We start from the raw sequence: 19,559 nt of genomic DNA on the forward strand, positions 1-19,559 counted from the left end.
GGTCTGTGGGCACACTTGGTGGGTGATGGGACCGTTTGCTAATACAGGTAGCACCAGGGAAGAGGAAGATTTGAGGAAGGAGAGGAGGAATGTTCAGGTCGATAAATAACTAAGTGGGCAGGCTGGTGGACAACTTATATATGTGTCTGAGCTCTAAAAAAAATCTGGGCTAGAGCTAGAGATGGGCGATCACCATGGAGAGAGCAATGGAAACTCTAGCAACAAACACATGTGGAGACAGAGCAGAGAGGGGGACATGGCGGTTAAGGGACAGGTCAAGGGCTTCCAAGAAAGTTGAATCAGGGCAACAGAAGACCAGCTGTTAACGGTGGGGTGGGGGAGATAAGGGAGGCCGAGCTAAGGGCAGGAGAGAGCAAGGATGACGTGGCCATCAGGTAATGGACTGTGGGGGGTCAAAAACTATGAGGGCAGTGGGAAAAAAAAATCCATAAATTCTTACAAATCCCTCCTTCCCAGAAGTTTCTCTCTTGGAGATCCCAGTGACCATTAAAAGGGAAAAATTAATAAAGTCCCTCAGGAGCGGGATTTAACAGGAATCCTTCAAGTTGCGTAACATACAGCTGGGCTGTTTGGAAAACTTCAAGTTATGATTCCGAACGGGTGATGCACTGTCTCGTTAAAATAACTCTTTGATGTTACCCCTTGTTCTTTTCATCTGCTAGTTCGCTGTCCCTTTGTAACAGCAAGTCTGAGAAGCTCCTCTCAGAAGGCCGAGCCGTCCTGCGCATGTGCCCCGGGGGCTCACCCCAAGACCAGGAGACTGCCCTCAGACCTAATATCGGCCCCTCAGACCTGGGTCCACACGCCTCGAGTCTCAGCACAAAAGACACAAGAAACAGACCAAAGAAGACAGGCACCCTGAACTGCTGAAAAGGTATTCCCTGACACCTGACAGGGTCAGACTTCCTCTGACACTGGTGACGTGTGGCCAGATTCCGCGGCATTCAGGGGAAGCACAGACCCCAGTGCCCGTGATGGCTTTACAAAGAGAGTGATTTATGTCTGGAAATGTAATATTTCTCAGTTACCCAAAAAAGGAAAAAGCAGGAAGTTTATAAAATCTCACTGGCTGTGCTCAGAGGTATATTATGACTTGGGGGGAGGGGGGAGATGTGATCTACTTTTTGCTGTTCATTTAGAACAAGGGTGCAGGAAGAGTTCGCCAGGGGCAATATTGCACTGTCTGGTCTGTCCATCTCAGACTGCCCAGGAGCCAGAGCCAGTGTGGCACTTAAAAAAAAAGGCACATTTACACACACACACACACAGCGCCTTTCTGAATGGTAAGTGGCCTGTTTTAAATATAGCTTTAAGAAATGCCAGAGCTAAGTTTGAGATAAAATTGTAAAGGAAATGGGATGTGATGGGGTGTGTTGGGATCCAAAAATCTATTCTGTACAAACACACAAGGGACAGGTGTGTGCGCATGTGTGCGTGTGTGTGGGAGATGGCACGGGAACCCCATGGTGGGCTCAGCAAATAAACTGCACACATGGGAGCCCACATGGTCCACCACGGCCGAAGCTGTCTGAGAAGGTGCTGAGCACTATTCTGGGCTGCAGCCACCCGGCTCCTCTCTGGAAAGCATCTGCCATCTGTGCCAGGCCCCAGGAGCCTGGGGTTGCGTGAGTGTGGCTAGCCCAAGGCCAGACCACGAACCCCCGTTCTATCTATTATCGTGTCCTCATTAGTGGCAGAGCTGCCTATGAATGCCTGGTGTCCCAGTCTGACTGTCTCCCTTTTGTTTTTCCACCTCGGGGTCTCTAGACCCAAAGGTGCGACTGTCTTGTGGAAGGTTTCCGCAGTGACCCTGTCTGGGCACCTGCCAGATTAGCTGTCGCCAAAGGGAGGGATCTGAGAACGCTGATGAAGCTGATCCCGGGTCCCAGAGGGGGCTGTCAGGCATCTGAGGACACGCCAGGGCTGTGTAGCCTCATGGAGACCTGTGGGGTTCGCAGGGGACAGCGCTGACCTAAAGGAGCCTTTCCCAAGCAAAGGACACATTCCGCCAGCAGACCTCACCGCAGAGAACTATGCCCAGCCACCTTCTTGGCGAAGCTCTCCGAAGAGTGCGTTCCCACCCTGCGCACTTGCTGACTCCAGTTCCAGCCAGGAGAAACCCTGGGTGCAGGTGGCATCTCCCTCACTTCACATCTTCCCTTTAACAAAGAGAAGCAGGTCTTAGGCTGATGTCCTTGGCCCTGAGCGGTGCTTTCTTATTGCAGTTCTCATTGCTGTTATTCGCTAATCATGGTGTTAGTGTATTCATTTTCAGAAATTCTCCGGATTTAAATAAGTGAGGTGGTTTAGAGGAAATGAATATGCAGAAGTGTTGTTTAGGAAGAGATGGGGGAAAATGTGAAGTTGGCTCACAAATGAAGATTAGGAAGCAACCTAGTCTGAGGAGCCTGAAGGATTATAAGATTCTTCAAAGTTGGGGTTGTGCTTTTTACAATGATTTGCACACGCGCGCGCACGCGCGCGCACACACACACACACACACACACACACGAATGTTGCCCTGCAGGGACAGATAAATTATAACTGATGACCTGACCTATTAGTTAAGGTCAATTTGATCATCTTTGACATTTAAATTTTTCTTTGGAAAATCTCTGAAAATTGTTTTCCAAAGCAGATGATGAATACTAAGAACAACCAATCTTAAAATTCTATAATCAGTATATATTTTGTCTCCAACAGCCTTGCCTGGCATGACTACCTACCTAGCCTCTCATACTTGTTTCTGGTTTTAAAAGTCTAATCTGGCTTCTAAGATTTATACTTATCTCCCTTGGAGAAAAATTTTGATGCAAATCTGAAGGTACACCTGAGCTAAAATGTGAATCAAAAACCACTGTGCCCAGAACAACAGAAAAACAGTATTGTCAACGGTCTTTCAGCCTCACCCCTGGACTCTTGACACTTTAAACATAAAAGCTCATGATGCTTAGTAGCACGTAGGCTCCCTGAACCCCCAACGGTGGGTCTTCCTGCCCCGAATATTCAAATTTTCTATTTTCTAGAGAGCTAAGTTTATATCCAAAAATGCATTTTTATTGACCAGTATTGGATGAAAATATTTCTAGAATAACTTTCCCAAGGGTACAGCCTGAGTATACTGTATGCCTGAATTTAAATCCTGATCTGTTCAACAGTCCAACTTCTGTCCTGTAGAGAAATGCTACCTCCACCAAAGAGTTAAAGGCTACTGAGTCTCCATGTATAGTTTACAGTCCTCCTTCCTCAGGCTCAACCATGTGAGTCTCTCGCCTCATGAAGACTCCTTTTCTTTCTTGCTTATTTCCTATTTCTCAAGTACATTTCAGATATAAAAATACTGTCAGGCTTGACTTCCGGATTGAATGAGTCTCATTTATTAAGACTGGACTCAGAGTAGGGGTGGGAGGTGCAATGACCATAATCATGGTGATTTCATGTGACCAAACATGCAATATGACCTTCAGAATTATAAAGAGCTTTGGAGTTAGAAAATTCTAGGATTTGGCATATGAACTTTAGTTTGACATCCCAAATTGAACTATCCAATTCTATTGCATGACTGTCCTTTAGCAGACTAGAAACTGAGAATGGTAAACTCTTTTGAAGCAGAAATGACTTGTATTTGGAATCAGCAGTGACAAATTCACTCAATAGAAGAAAGTTCCAGAGAATGCTCCAAGTGGAATAAGAGCACCTCGGAGTGATGATGACTGCTATCATTTTCATCAAGAGATGAGGCCATAAAGACTGCCCACAGCTAAGACTTACTTACTATGCTGATGCCATCGATATAAGGCAGCATATTAAACTCATGTTAAACATAAACAAGAGCCATGTGTTGGTTTCATCTGTCATGGAACTGATGGAATTGCTGGGTGGAGAACATGTCAGCACACTGCCCAAACATATGCATGCGTTCTAGCTTCTCTTAAACTCCACAACAGGCTTCTGGGTCCAGAATGAATGAGCTAAGTGTAGAGCAGATGCCCAAAGAAGAAAAAAAAAAATCTCATGTCTCCAAGCTGTATACAGTTCCACCCAGAGAGAACACCCATGACGGGAAGGGCAGGTGTCTCCCCCAGATGTTCCAAGCAAGCAAAATGGAGACTTTTCCTTTGTAGCAGTGGGGGGCTGCTCTTAGCTTCAAAGGGGCCAGATGTGGCTTTGACACATCTTTTTTTGGTCTGTATGTTTTCTGGATGTTTGTCCATAGCAAATGTGGTCTCTTTCTGAGCTGGTAAGCTCCTAGAGAACAGTGACCATGTGTCTCTGCAGCTTTGCTTGATGACTATCTCTGCGTGACTTCCCATCAGGAAGCTGGAAAGGAGGCACAGTTTCAGAAGGTTGATTTCTTGAGACTGATGATTTCCTGACAGACAACCAGAGACTGGTCCAAGCAGGGCGGAGGAATGAGATGCCAAGATACCAATGTTCTCCCAGTCCTCCTCCTAGAAAAGCCCGGGCCCAAGAACTTCTAGGGGCTATCCCAGGGTGAGGGCAGAAAAAGAGCTCAGCATCCAGCCTATGAATGCTGGATCATGGTGAAAGTCGTTTTGGATATGCGAGTGGAGCGGGTTAAAGGGAATGTTGAGGATTTTCATGAAGGCTTTCATTAAAAAGGGTTTTTTCGGGTGATTTGGTGATGGGAAGCCCACGGGGATTACAACTGAGATGGAAAAAGGCAAAAAAAATGATGTAAAAACAAAACTATTATATTATAAAAAGAAAAGGGGGGGGGGAGGTTTTCTTTCCGGGTCAACTAAATTTTTTCCATTATAACTTAGCTCTGTAAGTGTGTCTCCATGAAAGACAAAAGAACAGCATTCTGGTGCCTTCCTGTCAATTATGCCCCCACATGGAAGCACTGACTCTGGTGTAGTTTCCTTGGAGAAAAGAGTTGGATCCTCCATACTCCAATGGTCCTATTCAGCCAAGGAACCTAGGACTCAGTGACCTTTAAAGAAATTTAAAGGAAGCTGGGCTCTTGCCCTCGCTGTGACCCTGACATGTGCAAGACCTTGGTCAGGGAGCTGCCAATATGGAATCTGACTTTCCCCAATGGTAGCACCACCTGCTGGGGAGGAGTTTTGATAAGCCCAAGTCAGTCCGTTGCTTGTTTAGAAAATATACCCATGCCCAAGGGAAATTACTTGTTTAAACAAAATTATGGCAGACCATCTGGCATATGATGGTGGCCTTCTTTCACGACAGTCACAAGCTGGAAGGAACCCCCTTTTGCTCAAGGAGGCGGCATTGATGGTTACAAAATGCCTGACCCCCTACTCTGACATCTGACAATCTGTACCTCGTAGAGATCAGCCAGTCGCATCCAGTCGCACGCAGTCTATTCAGTCCCCAAACTAATTATCTACTCTAAGAAGATAAGGGTCATTTTATGACATACGTAATTTTGTTTACCTAACCGTATACAAATTCTGTTTTCAGACTGAAAAAAAAAAAAAAAACAAACAACAAAAAACAGAAAGGCTAGTTTTATGGACTGAATATGTGTATCTCTTCCAAACTCCCATTGAGGTAGTATTAGGAGGCGGGGGCTTTGGAAAGGAATGAGATTTACATGAGGTCACTAGCATGGGGCCCCAGATGGTATTAGTGCCCTTACAAAAAGGGACACCAGAGCTGTCTTCTCCACATGCCTGTACACATGTCACGTGAGCACTAGTGAGGTATGAGTGAAGTACAATGATCGGCCAGCCAGGAGGAGGGTCCTCAGCAAGAACCAAACCTGCTAACACCTTGATCTTAGACTTCATGACCTCCAGAGTATGACAGGTTAATGACTGTGGGTTAAGCCACCCAACTTACGTGGCTTTTTTTGCTATAGCAACTCAAACTGACGACAATGGCTGGTTACAGCCAGCCTACAGTGTTTGGGATGCAATCCTCATCTTTTGTACAAGTTGCTGTGTAATTCTCCTCTTTTAACATCTGAGTCAGACAAGTCAAGAGGTGGAAGCAGTGATATTCCCTACAATTCCACTTGCAGTATTAATCACAGCTACGTAGCTTAGAACCTGGCTCTCTGGCCCTTAGATATATTCTTCGTTACTTACTATTCTTAAGATTCTTTGCTGCTTAAACTATTACAGTTGAAGTGGATTACAGGTCAGAACAAAGAATCCTGGCCAGCAATATGAATGAATATATTTGGAAAGACAGGGATTGAACGTGTCCCTTTATGGTAGGGCTTCTCAGGAAGTAGTATGTATGATACATCTCCAAGAGACGCAACGTCCATCACCCCCCAACGTCCAACACCCCCCAACGGTCCATCCTTCCACGGGGTTTGCAAAGAACTCAGACTGGTACAAATTTCTCTGTTCTCCTAAACAGAATTGGCCTTGGCCTATGAGTCAGTTGACCCTGATCATTTCTGCAATCCTGGTCTTCTGATGTCAGGATGGCTAAACATATTCCCTGAAACAGATTCTTCTTTAATACCAACAATCTATAGACAGGAAAGACTGAGGGGCTACATGATTTTGTTTTTTGACCTGCAAGTAGATTTTCACTCTTTTCTTTTAGGTCTTGTTCCTGTGAGTCAGTGTTTATTTTCATGACAAAACTTAATTGAAAGAAGCCCTTCTGTAAAACTTGTATAAAACCATGTGAGAAAAGTGAGGCTCCACATGAAAGTCCATCCTGCTTTTCACCAACAATTCACTCTTCCCCCTCCTGTGGTCATGTATTCCACAACTTTAGAGATTATTCTAAGTGATCACATTATGTTTTAAGCATTCACATTAATCTATGCATTATACTCAAAGTCTCTTTTACTTATTCACTGAGAAAACAGAGAGCTTAAAAATATTAAGCTCTGGGCCCTTCCTGGTGGTGCAGTGTGTTAAAGCACAGCACTAAGAAGCTAAAGCCACTTCCGCATGAGTTAGATCCCCAGCCTGGAGGTGACTACATGGCTCAGCAGACCTCTCCTGACCCGCCCGCTGCTCTCCTCAGCAGTGTACTTCATCAGTCGGCCTGTTCTTCTCCCCACTCTGTCTCCAGTGAATCCTCTCACTGCCCCTGCACCTTTGGCTTGTACCCCGGTTCTGTATGGACAAATAAAAATAAATCTTTAAAAAACATATATTAAGCTCTTTAAAATCAGAAGTACCTGGTTCCTAATTTTGCCACTCCCTGGCTGTGTCTGCTTCAGCAAGCAGACTCTTTCAGAGTCTCCAAACATCTCGACTAAGACTGGCAAATAAGACATGGGGGAAGCCCTGTCTCAGGGGCCAAGTTAATGGAGGGAAGAGGAAATAACCAAGCTGAGTTAGCAGAGGCATGAAAACCCTGCTGAAAGTCTGGCTCTGCTGGGCGAGGCCCTGGCAGCAAGGAGAGGGGCGAGTTCATTACATACGGGACTCCGATCTCAAAGATGTTGTTCTGGATCAGCTGCTTCCCCAACATGATGATGCTGAGCTGGATACAGAGCTCCATCAGGCAGCCCCCAGGAGCACACTGCGGGGAGGAAATACAGGAGGCGCAGTTAGACCACGGGGAGCCCAGAGAAGCAAGGGCATGAATTGAGCCATGATGCGATGGGGATAAGGGTGGGTCTGGGGGTGCCCTACAGACCACCCACCCAGCAGGATACACCAGTCAGTGCTCTACTTACCTCTTCCATACGGTACCCATCGAACACATAAACATAGCTGCCAGGCCTGCCCACAAACCTGAAATCAAGAAAATGGGAAGAGTCAGAGAAAGATGAGGATGCTTGAGGGTATGCCTTCCACATGGAACAGTCATCGCTCAAAGTCCTTCTGGAAAAGGACTGGCCGGCGCAGGTGGATCATCACCCAGGGATGAGTTCAGGCTGTGTGACCAGTTAGCAACCCCCTCTAACACCTAGGGTTCACTTGTTCACGTCATCAACTCCAGGAGGAAGGAGCTAAGGCCAGGTCTGGTGTGAAGCGAGGCACGGCACGGTGAGAGTGCACGTGCGTGCCGTGCATGCACATGCACACACAGTAACTTCTAAGACTAAACACACTGTGAAGTATAGGTGGTACTGACTGTGGCCCTTCCCCCCATAACTAGTGTCAAGCACTGAGTTCTGACTGTGACACCTCAGCGAGGGCTCTGGCGCCCCCGCACAGGAGGGTGAGCTGCACGAAAGGTGCAAGTGTAGATCCTAGACCCTGGGATCAGAAAAGAAAAATCTAAATGTCTCACAAAAAATATTCAAAGGAATGGAACAACTCTGCTTCATTCCTCTTCTAAGACTTAAGGGTCTATTTATTGGTGGAAAATACTGGGCATGAGTAGGAAGGAAAAGGTAAAAATCAGGAGGTAGCCCATGTTTATTGCTGCTTTATTCACAATAGAAAAGACATGAAATTAGCCCAAATGCCCAAAAGCAGATGGCTGGGTAAAAAAGATGCAGTACATATACACAATGGAATATTACTCAGCAATCAAAAAAGATAAACACATGCCTTTTGCAGCAACATGGATGGAGCTGGAAGGGATCATGCTTAGTGAAATAAGCCAGAAAGAGAAGGAAAAATACCGGATGGTTTCACTCAAAGCAGGAGCATAAAGGACAGGGGGTGGGGAATAATAATGAACAACTATATACCACAGACATTTTATGGGGTGGAGTGGGGAATGGGATCAAAAATATTGGGGGGGAAGAGGAGGAGGTCACTGGACTACGGTGATGGCACACGGGTGATTTGGTGATGGGAAGCCTACAAGGGGTTACAACTGAGATGGAAAAGGCACAAAATGATGAAAAAATAAAGTTATAAACTATTACATTAAAATAAAAAAATCAAGGGTGGGCAGGCAGTTGTGAAGAGGAGGCTCATTGCCAGTGCCGAGAAGGTTAAGCGTGTGTTAGAGGGTTGGGGCACAGAGCCACATAATAGCAGCAGTCTCAAGGGGAGACTGATTTCAACACTCAACAAATTATTCAATCACATTGATGGAATGACTCTCCAGTAAAAACTCTGGACAGTGAAGCCAGGATGAACTTCCTGGTAGATGATACATACCGATGTACTGGGAAGCTGGACATGAAAACTTCTGTTTAGGACTCTCCTGCTCCTCATCCTGTGTGCCTCTCCCAACTGCTGGGTTGGCTTTGCATCCCTTTGCTATAATAAAACTGTACTTTTAATTATAGCTATGCCTGTAACTGCATTATTCCTGAGTTCTGTGAGTTATTTTTGTGAATTATTAAACCCAAGGGGTTAGTCATGTAGCCAACCGGTCAGGATAATGAGTGACCTGGGAACCCCAGAGTTTGTGGCTAGTGGCTATCATGAGGATAGCCTCATACCCCCAATCTGTGAAGTCTGCATCAACCCCAGACAATATGAGAATTGCACAAATGATTTAAAAGCTACCTGCTAGACATGAAATTCCCTCCTGCATCATCCTGTATCATCCTCAAACTTGGGAGGTACAGATTCTTTAAGGCTAAGCCTTTAGGATTCAGACAAATCTTTGTAGAGTTTCCTATTTATTAGAATCTGAAGACACTAATTCAAAGTGATTTAATACAGTCAGCTCTCCTGCCCACCTGTGACTGTGCAAGTTCCTCTCTTTTTCCTTTCCCTATTCCCTCATAAGCCGACCCCTGTGTGTGTGTGTGTGTGTGTGTTTATAAGATTTAATACAAATGCCATTACTTCATAAGCAAAGAGTTGGGAAATGAGGCTGTGAACAGGCTGACACTAGTGGAGGCTAGTAAAGTCTAAGTGACAAAGTTCCCTTCCATGTATGACACTAACATACTCACCTCCCCTTGAAAAAGGCCACGTAGAAGATGGGGGAGTAGGCATTGACAAACTTTAGCAAGAAAGCTTTGAGTATCAGGCGTTCTTCAAAAGTCTGTTCTGTTTTTGGAACCTCTGGAAGAGAAGAGCAAAACTATTGAGACAGACTTCTCATTTCACCTGAATGCTGACTCTTCAGCATGAGATTGTGTCCCTCGGCTTATGCCTTCCGATTGGAAATCAAGACAGCTTGTTCTCTGGCACTTTAGAACTGACTTTGTCTGGGAAGTGGCAAATGGCTCAACAGGAAATAGGAGGCCATCGAAGGAGAAGGGTACCTCACCTGTCCCCTTCGCCTTCCTGCCTGTTACCCACTCAGCCGTGGTTTCACACCTGCCTCCTGAAAGAGAGGTCTGAGCAGGCAGAACTTCCTTCCACCACCTTTGCTTCATCAAGAAATTCAGCTTTTATCTGTATAGGCCACTTCCATAAGATTTTACTTCAACAAAAGTCCCTGACAAAAAGGCTCATTCACCACTAGAGCCGAGAGGCAGCAGAGACTTGTCTTGAGAAGCAGGCATCGTTCCTCTCTCCGGCCTCCATTCAGTAGGAAGCACTCATGTCATGTGTAGTTCTCTGGGTTGGCTGAGGCCACCTGTGTCCACTGCTCAAGTGATGAAGAATCATCAGCAAAGTGAAGCCAACACAGTCCGAGTCTGACGTCTCAAATGCAGGGTCCAAGTGCCAGTGTGCTCTACTAGGTCCACACAGAGATCTCCACCAAGTTTCCCTGAGAATCACTAAGCAGAAACCTGGGTGCCTTCAGGAGACTCAAGCCCCACGGGACTCTCCAAATGACAGCCCACACAATGCCAAGTGAGGGCCGTCACTGAAATATCCTTTGAAAATGATTTTCTATTTATATTAAATCTAGACAGAAAGCAGCTACATGTGTACTTATTAATATACACGGTCTCTTTGCTACCACAGTTTCATTGGAGTCAAGGGCAGAGGTCCTGGGGAGGATGCTGTGGTTTGGGTTATGATCATATTTATAAGAAATTATCAGATGGGGATGATGACAGTTCTTACTCTCTATGCCAGGTTAATAGTGCTCAGAAATCGGAGCACTAAATCTGCACATAGTCGATGCGTACAGGAAAACCTCCTTGCAGGTAGCCAACTGATCTGATCATGCAAAGTATTTATCAGAAGTGATGCTACAACCAGGTCACTGTCCCTGGTTCCTGGGAGCACCCTCTCAATCCTTGTAATTGCCCACTAGGAGTATCTTTGTTATCTCTGATGGACCCCCAAGAAACCCATCAAGCCCCAAGGAGCATGATAAATAGCTCGACAAAGACAAAAAGAACAGGAGCACACACCTATCTGTGAGGGAGACCGGAGAGGTTTCAAAGGCCGAAAGCACACAGCCAGAATGTGAAAGAGTGAAACAATACTTGCCATTTACTAAAAATCTCCTGTCACATTCCAAAAGGGAAAATTCTAAGGCGGGGCCTCTGTTTGCTGAGCAGAGTACAGGGAAGGAAGGTACAAGAGGAGCGGCCAGAGTTACATTTCTCTGCATAAGACCAGAACTGGGAGCAGTGGGGTTCCAGGAAGAACTAAAGTCAGCATGACCGAGAGGGAGCCGGGCAGCTGCCACCAAAGAAGTGTGTGTGTGTATGTGTGTGTGTGTGTGCGTGCGTGCCCACGCGCAGATGCCCACGGAAACTTCATTCAGTTCTGCTGTGAGGCTGGCAGCATGACCTTCCTTCACCCTCCATAGCCTTCAATGCAGACGCCTTAGAATCTGCTCCCCTTCCCAGGGCTGGAGAATCTGGATTTGCTCTTGGGAAGGGACATGCTGAAGGACCGAGTCCTTCTTCAAGATGGGCACAGAGCGTGAACAAGCTGCCCATGGCGCGCCATCCTGCGTACAAAGCGGAGAGACAGGGGAGTGAGGAGAGGAGGAGGAGGGCAGCTGGGAGGGGGTGAGAGGAGGTAGGAGGGGAAGAAGGAGGTTGGGAAGGAGAGAACTTAGAGGAGAAAGAAGGGCGGGAGGGAAAATGTCTTTTCTTTTAAAGATGTACTTATTTATGCATGCAGAACTGGGTACGGGCCAGAGGTGCAGGGGTGAGAGGCCTCACCAGAGACAGAGTGGGGAGCAGAACAGGCCGACTGACCGAAATACACTGCTGTGGGGAGCAGCAGGCAGGACAGGAGAGGTCTGCCACGCCATGTGGGCCAGCTCCTGGACCGGGGATAGAACTCATGCCACAGTGACTACAGGCAGCTTCACAGTGCTGAGCCTTTACCCACCGCACCAGCAGGGAGGGCCAGCGCAAATTTCTTAATAGAAACCGGAGACCAATATGTCCCAGGCAGCCATTTCAACAATGACCTCACTACATTTTGTCTCTCACTTATATTTTGGGGAGATAAGAAAATTAAAACTGTTATCACCTTAAAATTAAGTAATCAGGCCAAAGGACCTGACAATTTGGAACATGTTCCTTGTAGATACAGCCAGAGAAGCAGGGTGGGGGGCAGATCCAGGATGAAGGATGGAAGGACACCTGTATTTGATTTTCTTTTATAATCTCCTTTGAACCCTTTGTACTCAGATCTCACAATCCCAACAGGAATTTCCTTCAAGTTCTCTGGAAGGAGGATCTGGTCTTTTTAGAGCTCTCTGCTCCCCCTGGAAGTAAGCAATGGCTCCCTCCCTCCACACTGATAAATTACAGGCCTGCTGGTTATTTATTAGGGTTTTTTTTCCTAAAAACAGGCTGTGCCTATGCTTTTAGGGCCATGAGCCACCATAAATAATGGGCATTTCCAATAAACAATCCAAATCCACCTGAAAGGCCGCTAAATCAGCTGGGCGCCCCCACCTCAGAGAAGGGCTTCCACCAGTTGGTGAGCTCTGCTGAGCCTTCTGGAGGAGGGGACTCAGAGAACACCTCACAGGGAGGCAGGGGCTGGGCAGGGTCAGGTGTCGCAGGGGCTAGAGCTCCTGGGCTTTTGGGTATCAATAGCCAGTCCAAGGAGCCTTGCCTGCCTGAGGCGGATTGTGGGACAAAGAAGAAACAGAGCAAGGTGTCCCTGGCCCACTAGGGGAGGGGTGGCCTATGTGCAAGATGGAGGCGTGTATAATGGGGGCACCCTCAGGCCACTGGACAGGCCCTCCCTCTTGCAAGGCAGGGGGGGGGGGATGATCTGAGCCTGAGCCCCATGAGAAAATGGTCAGCTCTGCCTCTCCGAAAACCCAAGTGCCTTTGCTATCAAAAGTGAAAGGATATGAAGGAGGGGAGACAGCGTGGCGTGTCATAGCCAGAGGGCACCCCTCCATCACTCATCTGTTCTTCAAGTTCCTCTTCTTGTGGGCTGATCAGAGGTCACTGGAGAACGTCACCCGCTCCTGACCTGCTGGAGCAGATTTCCAGAAAGCAGCCTCTAGCCCAGCCTGGGAAGGACAGTCAGATAGAATTCCTTTGCAAAGGCATTCCCAGCCCCCCTTTCTTTTAAGGGTTAAATCTCTGGTGCATTGTGTCATGAAAAATTATGAGTACAAATGACCCAGCTGTAAACTGCCTTGGAAAATAATTAGTCTGAAAGCCCAAGTGAGTCCCAGGGGCCAGCTCAGAAAGCACAGTCCCCAGGGCTCCAGTCCAATCACACGGACGCAGTGTGGCCAGCAGAGGATGCCAGCTCCAGGATCAGAATCTGAGGAAAGCAGCCCCTCTGAGTCAGTGTCTCGAAGCACCCAGTCAGCAGAGAAGGATGGCCACGAGACAGGTGGAGGGGCTGTCTAGGTACCCAGTGCAAGCCAAGCAGCCTGGCTCTGCCCTGGTGGCAGGACGGGCATTAGCCTGAAGCCGAGTCGGAGAACACAGGTGCCCGGGTCTCTGCCTTGTCCCCCAGGACGATGAAACCTTGGCAAACAGCCGTCTGGGCCTCCCTCCACTTGTACATGTTCTGGGTAGGGAGGGGGCTGTCTCAGACTCCTGCATGATTGGTTGCTTTGTTTGTGCCACTGTGTGTGGCAGGGAGGAGGGGATCACCCTAGGAGACACCAGCCTGCTGGGTAATAAGACAGCCAGTGCCCGGAACCCGAGATAAGGATGGGTGTTCTTGTCGCCCTAGCGCTTCGTAGCACAAGAGGCCTTTCGCGGAGAGTCAACATGAGGACTTGCAGCCGAAGGCTGCCTGAAACCTCCTGTGTGGCCAACAGCCCAGTTCAAGGTGTGGAACAAAACCCTGGAGCATCTCATTTTAAGGAAAAAGGAGACTAAATAGGATGAGAATACCCGGAGACCAAGACCCCGGGGCAGGCACACAGCCCACCCAGGAGAAGGCAACCTCAAGGGATATGTTGATCTGTTCAGTGATTATGTTTTGCATTGGGTACCAAGACAGATCCATAGAGAAAGGCAGACAGACAGATGGAGAGAGAGGTAGAGAGTGGATGGGTAGATGAATGGATGGCTGGCTGGCTGGATGGACGGACGGACGGACAGACAGACATATAGATAGAGCAAGTGAGCATCTGAGCAAGGATAAAATATCAGATAGTAAATTAGAGAGAAGGCAGCGCTGCTTGGCAGGGTCTGCAGGCCACAGGAAGAACTGCAGACGCTCTTTCCAATGGAAAGGCACCTTAGGGTTTTGAGTAGGGAAGCCTATTGTGTTATTAAAAGTTAAAAGGCTCACAGGAAATAACTTGTGCAGGTGGGTGGGGGAAGAACGGGGGACAGATGTAGAAGCAGAGGGATAAATTCAGAGCACACAGCTGTGCAGGCAAGAGATGGTCAGTATCAGGCTGGAACTGGTGAACAGAGACCAGATCCGGGTTATAGTTGAGGGTGGAGTGGCAATAATTAACAGCTGGGAATCTAGGGATGGAGCAAAAAGGGACCCAGGATGGTACTCAGGTTGTGGTGAGCATTTGCGGGGCAGATCCCACCATTTCCTAACATGGGAGGAACAGAGCAGTAACTGCTTCAGAGGAAGAACTTAAGGATTCAAAGATGGAGCCATGAAGCCCTCGGACCTCTGTCCTTTGGTCACCCTGGGCCATGCCCCACAGGGGCGGGGTGAAGAACCATCTTTCACAAGTGCACCTGGCCAGCTGTGAGGAATCAGAACTGGTGTCGGCCGTGGCCTCAGCGTGGAGGTCAGTCCGGGTGATTCCCAAGCGCTCAGGCTTCTGGGCTCTGGGCTCAGGATACAATTGCCAAGGTAATGCCGGACAGTCGCGGAAGACCTGAGTGAGTCGGAAAAGCTTTCTATCCAGACAGGTGACTTACCTTTCCTATAATGGCCCCTCTTAAGCATTTGTTCTGAAGACCAAGTGGCGTCAGTATGGACAGCACCAAGCTTGGCGTAAGGTCTCAGGCCCTTGCGGTTATTATGGGATGTAATGAGGCACCCCAGTAGACAGTTTAACGTGTAACTGGCCTCATCTTCCTTAGTGAGGGAATGCCCAAATTGCCTAAAAGTCACTGACAGTGACATCTTAGAAGGTCGAGGGGGATGCCGGCATCCCTGGGGTCATTGAGTTGAGGGCTGCTCCCACAGAGCAGGAAGCATTCCAGTATCCTCAGAAAAACCATGTTCTAAAAAGTTAAGAAAACAAAGTGTATGTTCTTAGGGTGCATTTCCAGGGGCAGGAGGGAGCCCTTGGCTTGATCTGCGTGGAGGGCAGCAGCATCCTGGAGACGAGAGGAGCGGGGTGAACGTCTCCTGAGCGGACATGTGCAAACATGAAGCGGCAGCCCCCTCAAATGAGCTCACCCGGAAGGAGAGGATCACCCCCCTGCAGAGCCCAGGGGTGTGCCCGTGATGCAGACAGGCCATCTCAGCTGGGGCCTAGGCCCTCTGCCAGACAGGAGGGTCAGTGCCGCAGCAATGCTGGGAGCAATGAGACCTGAGCAGCAAGGGCTGTCCACACTGAGGCGGCTCCCTGGTTAAGTGTGGTGTCAGCGGAAAGCCTGAGAATTCTCCTGACATGGATCACAGGAAGCAGCTGTGATGAAGGCTCTTCCTACAACCGAGAAGAGACGAGGGGAGAACACAGTGCCCCACGTCCCATGAAGGACCACGAGGGGACCTGTCCTGTGGAAGCTCTAGTTATGGAAGGATGAAGTTTGCCAGATTTGAGGGCACAGCAGGGACAGGATACCCCCAACTTCCTCCTCTGGCCCTCTGCTTCCTGTTCACCGAACCCACCAGCAGCAGGGAGTCCGGAGATACAGCACACTGGTCCCAGGGAGCACGCGGCAGAGGAGGGTGCTCATGGGACCGGGATAGAAAATGTGCCAGCAGAGAATGGCCAGGACAACCTCTTCCCCTTAGCCTTTGGATGGGCAGTTTCTGGGTTCTTAGAAAATTCAGGGAGAGCGCCCTCCCTGGTGGAGCAACAGGTTAAAGCACAGCAATAAGAAGCCCCCCGCAGCCACTCCAGCATGAGTTTGATCACCTCCAGGGAGGTGACCCACATGGCCTGGCAGACCTCTCCTGTCTCACCCGCTGCTCCCTTCAGCAGTGCATTTCAGTAGATCCGTTTATTCTACTCTCCACTCTGTCTCTGGTGAAATCTCTCAGTCCCGCACCTCTGGCCTATTCCCCATAAATAAACAAACATAAATAAACAAATCATTTTAAAAAGAAAATTCAGAAAGAGGGGACTATGTTAGACTCCTGCTAATAGGAGAGACGAGTGCTTCGGTGATTAACTGGAAAAAATGAAAACGACATGTTGGTGGCTATAGCTCAAGTTTGGGAAAGAATTTTTACTTACACTATTCTAAGTAGCACTCTTACTAGTAAAAGCTGGAATAGCTGGAATGCATTGTTCCACACACTTGGGTTCTAACCATGATCATGTCTTTTTTATTATTCCTAGTGGTCTCCCATCATCCTCTCCCCTTCCCAGACGTTCAGCACACTTTCAGCCGAGGGGGGTCCTCAGACAATGGTGGAAGCCACCCCGGCGACACCCTGCCCCCAGCCTCGCGGATGGGACCAGCAGGAGGCAGGAGGCTCTTCCTCCGAATTGCCAGAGGCCACCCATGGAGTGAGGGGCTGGGCCGAGAAGGAACACAGCCCAGCAGATTCCAAATCACCAGCACGATGCTCTTCTCCCGCGGGAAGGCACAGGCCCACACCCAGCCCACCCGCCGGCACACACAGCCACACACCTTCGAGTGTCCACCCCCACCAAGCCTCTGCACACACGCACCACACCCACGCATGGCCACGTGCATCTCCACAGCAGTCTCTTCTGGACGCATGCTCTGAACCGGCTCAGGCTGCGCCGGCCTCATCCCGGGACTCACAGCCAATCACAAGGCCGGCGCTTTACCTGGTACTCTGTAGACACACGCTGTCCACATTTGGACCCAAATGTTCTAGAAAGAAGTCCTCATGTCTGGCAGCCTGGGCTAGCAGGGTTTCCCTCCTCTATCTTTTCTTCCCTCTCCTCTCTCTCTAGTAGCAGTGCATTGTCCTGTGCTGAGGATGGCACAGAACTGGTGCAAAATTTTAAGCTCAAGATTCATATGACCATATCCATGTTCTTTAGGAATTTTCTTTCTTTTTTAAATATTATAAGGCATATGAGACCCCCCAAGCCTGTGAACATAGGGTCTTCCTGGTGCACACACACCTAGAAGGGGGGATTGTGGACCCACTGAGTGTCCCCCGCTGGGTCCCACAGACCCCCTGTGTCATCACATGGTGGGTGCAATGCATTTTGAAACTTCTGGATCTTCTGCTGTTTGCTTTCGCTTCCCCAGCAAACTTCCTGGGCCACAAAGACAGATACTGCAGGGCAGTAAAGGGTAATAGTGTTAGCTGAGACAGGAAAGCCAGACTCACCACTGACCAGCTATGTATCCGGGGCTGTTGGCTACCTCAGTGCGCACATCTTTGAAACAGGAGTGCTAAACTACCTATGCCCGGTGTTGCCTGAGGACTGAATATCGAGTATTTAATACTTGACACAGGTATGTACGTGCGTGTGAATATCCTTGCACACATGCTCATGCACAACACTGTTAAGCATGTCCTTGAACCTCAACTTTTTTGTAAGTAAAATGAAAGGAATGACCAGTTCCAGCACTATGAAAATGAGAGCTCTATTATGAAAATGAAGTGGAATAATGTCTATGCGATGCCTACCAGGCAGTCAATAAAAATCAGATCCCGGGCCCTCCCTGGTGGCGCAGCGGGTTAAAGCACAGCACAAAGAAGCTTGGGCCACTTCCGCATGAGTTCAATCCCCGCCTGCCCCGGAGGTGACCACATGGCATGGCAGACCTCTCCTGACCTGCCTGCTGCTCCCCTCAGCAGTGTGCTTTGTAGATCTGCCTGTTCTGCACCCCACTCTGTCTCTGGTGAATCCTCTCACCCCCTCCACATCTCTGGCCTGTACCCCAGTTCTGTACGAATAAATAAATAAATCTTTAAAAAGAAAAAAAATCAGATCCCTCCCCCACCTTCCCTCTGTCCCTTCCCTGGCCCCACTTCAGTAACACAAGGGGAGGCAAAACTTGGTCAAAGGGCATCAGTGATATGTAAACAGCTCCCAGATACACCCATTTTCATAAGAACTGGAGCATCAAATGTGTCAAATTCGATTTGACACAATCGTTTCTCAAGGGCCGACAATAAGCCCAGCCCTACTACTCGGAGAGGTTCAGTAGGGAGTGAAAGATGAACCACACATTTCCTCACTGTCCCCAACACTGTGAAAATAAGAGGAGATGATAAGAGGGGAGCTTGAGGATGAAGCTGATGAGAGCTGGATTATCCAGCCTAGAAGCCTGGTGTCTAGTCTGCCTCCCCGTAGGGTCTCCAGCTAGAACCCCCCACAGCCTGAGTTGGACAGGCCTTCTTCCAGGCCCCCCCACCATGTCTACTCGGTCATCACGACACTTTTAGGAGCATGAGCTACCTCACTCCCCGATGTGTGGGCTCAGAACTTCATTGCCTGCAAGTCTATCCCTGTGTCCTGAGCCCAGACAAGGTGCTATGCTCTGAATGATCCTCCCCTCAATTTATTGAACATGTGAATGAAGAGAGACATGTCTCACCAGCCACTCCCTCTCCCCTCACCCCCCTTTGGAAGGCTAACGACAGAGGTGACTGCAAGAGGAGGTGGAGGCTTTGGGAGATGCTTAGGTCCCAAGGGTAGCTTAGTTCCTGTGGCTGGGACTAGTGTCTCTGAAAAGCAGCTCCAGGGAGACCCCTCATGTCAGGTCCCTTCTACCAAGAGGCTACAGCAAAAGTCTGTGGCCTAAAAGAGGTCACCCAGCCCTCACCCAACTCTTCTGTACCCAGATCATGGCCTTCCAGCCTCCAGAGCTGTAAGCAATAAATTGCCATTATTGACAAGCCCCCAGCCTTTGGTCATTACAGCCAGAGAACAGACTAAATCAGGGTACCCCATGAGCCGGGCCGTGGGGTGACACTGCTGCCTGGCCTCCCGTGATGCTGAGCCCTGTTCTGTTGGTCTGGGTGCTTGGGGCCCTTCTCAGGAACTGGGTCTTTTCCCTACAACTACCCCTGTGAATCCTGCAGGAGTCAACATATGACTGGGGTGCAGACATCCCCGCCCACCTGCTGGGATCCTCGCAAGCTTCAGTCACTGATGCCTGCCGACCCGAGCCTGGCTACCCACTTTGCATAGCATGGCTTGCCTGTAGCGCCTCATGCATTTCTCTAGCAGCCCCCCCCAACCACAGGCTTGCATCGAGCCCCTGCCTCGCTAGCACTACG

The 19,559-nt window shown here is 48.8% G+C and overlaps 1 protein-coding gene across 1 annotated transcript in view; it reads right to left on the bottom strand.

The window, feature by feature from the left end:
- The window catches only part of ANO2 (anoctamin 2, calcium activated chloride channel), a 254,687-nt gene that overhangs the window by 37,437 nt on the left and 197,691 nt on the right, over window positions 1-19,559 (bottom strand). The window contains exons 19-21 of the mRNA XM_012732230.1: window positions 9,797-9,908; window positions 7,664-7,721; window positions 7,406-7,506 (exon numbers count right to left, since the gene is read on the bottom strand). Coding sequence (XP_012587684.1) covers window positions 7,406-7,506; window positions 7,664-7,721; window positions 9,797-9,908 — 271 coding nt within the window. The remainder of the gene's footprint in view (window positions 1-7,405; window positions 7,507-7,663; window positions 7,722-9,796; window positions 9,909-19,559) is intronic.

This window comes from Condylura cristata, unplaced genomic scaffold (genome assembly GCF_000260355.1).
Source record: "Condylura cristata isolate star-nosed mole 26May11 unplaced genomic scaffold, ConCri1.0 scaffold00034, whole genome shotgun sequence".
Lineage (NCBI taxonomy): Eukaryota > Metazoa > Chordata > Mammalia > Eulipotyphla > Talpidae > Condylura > Condylura cristata.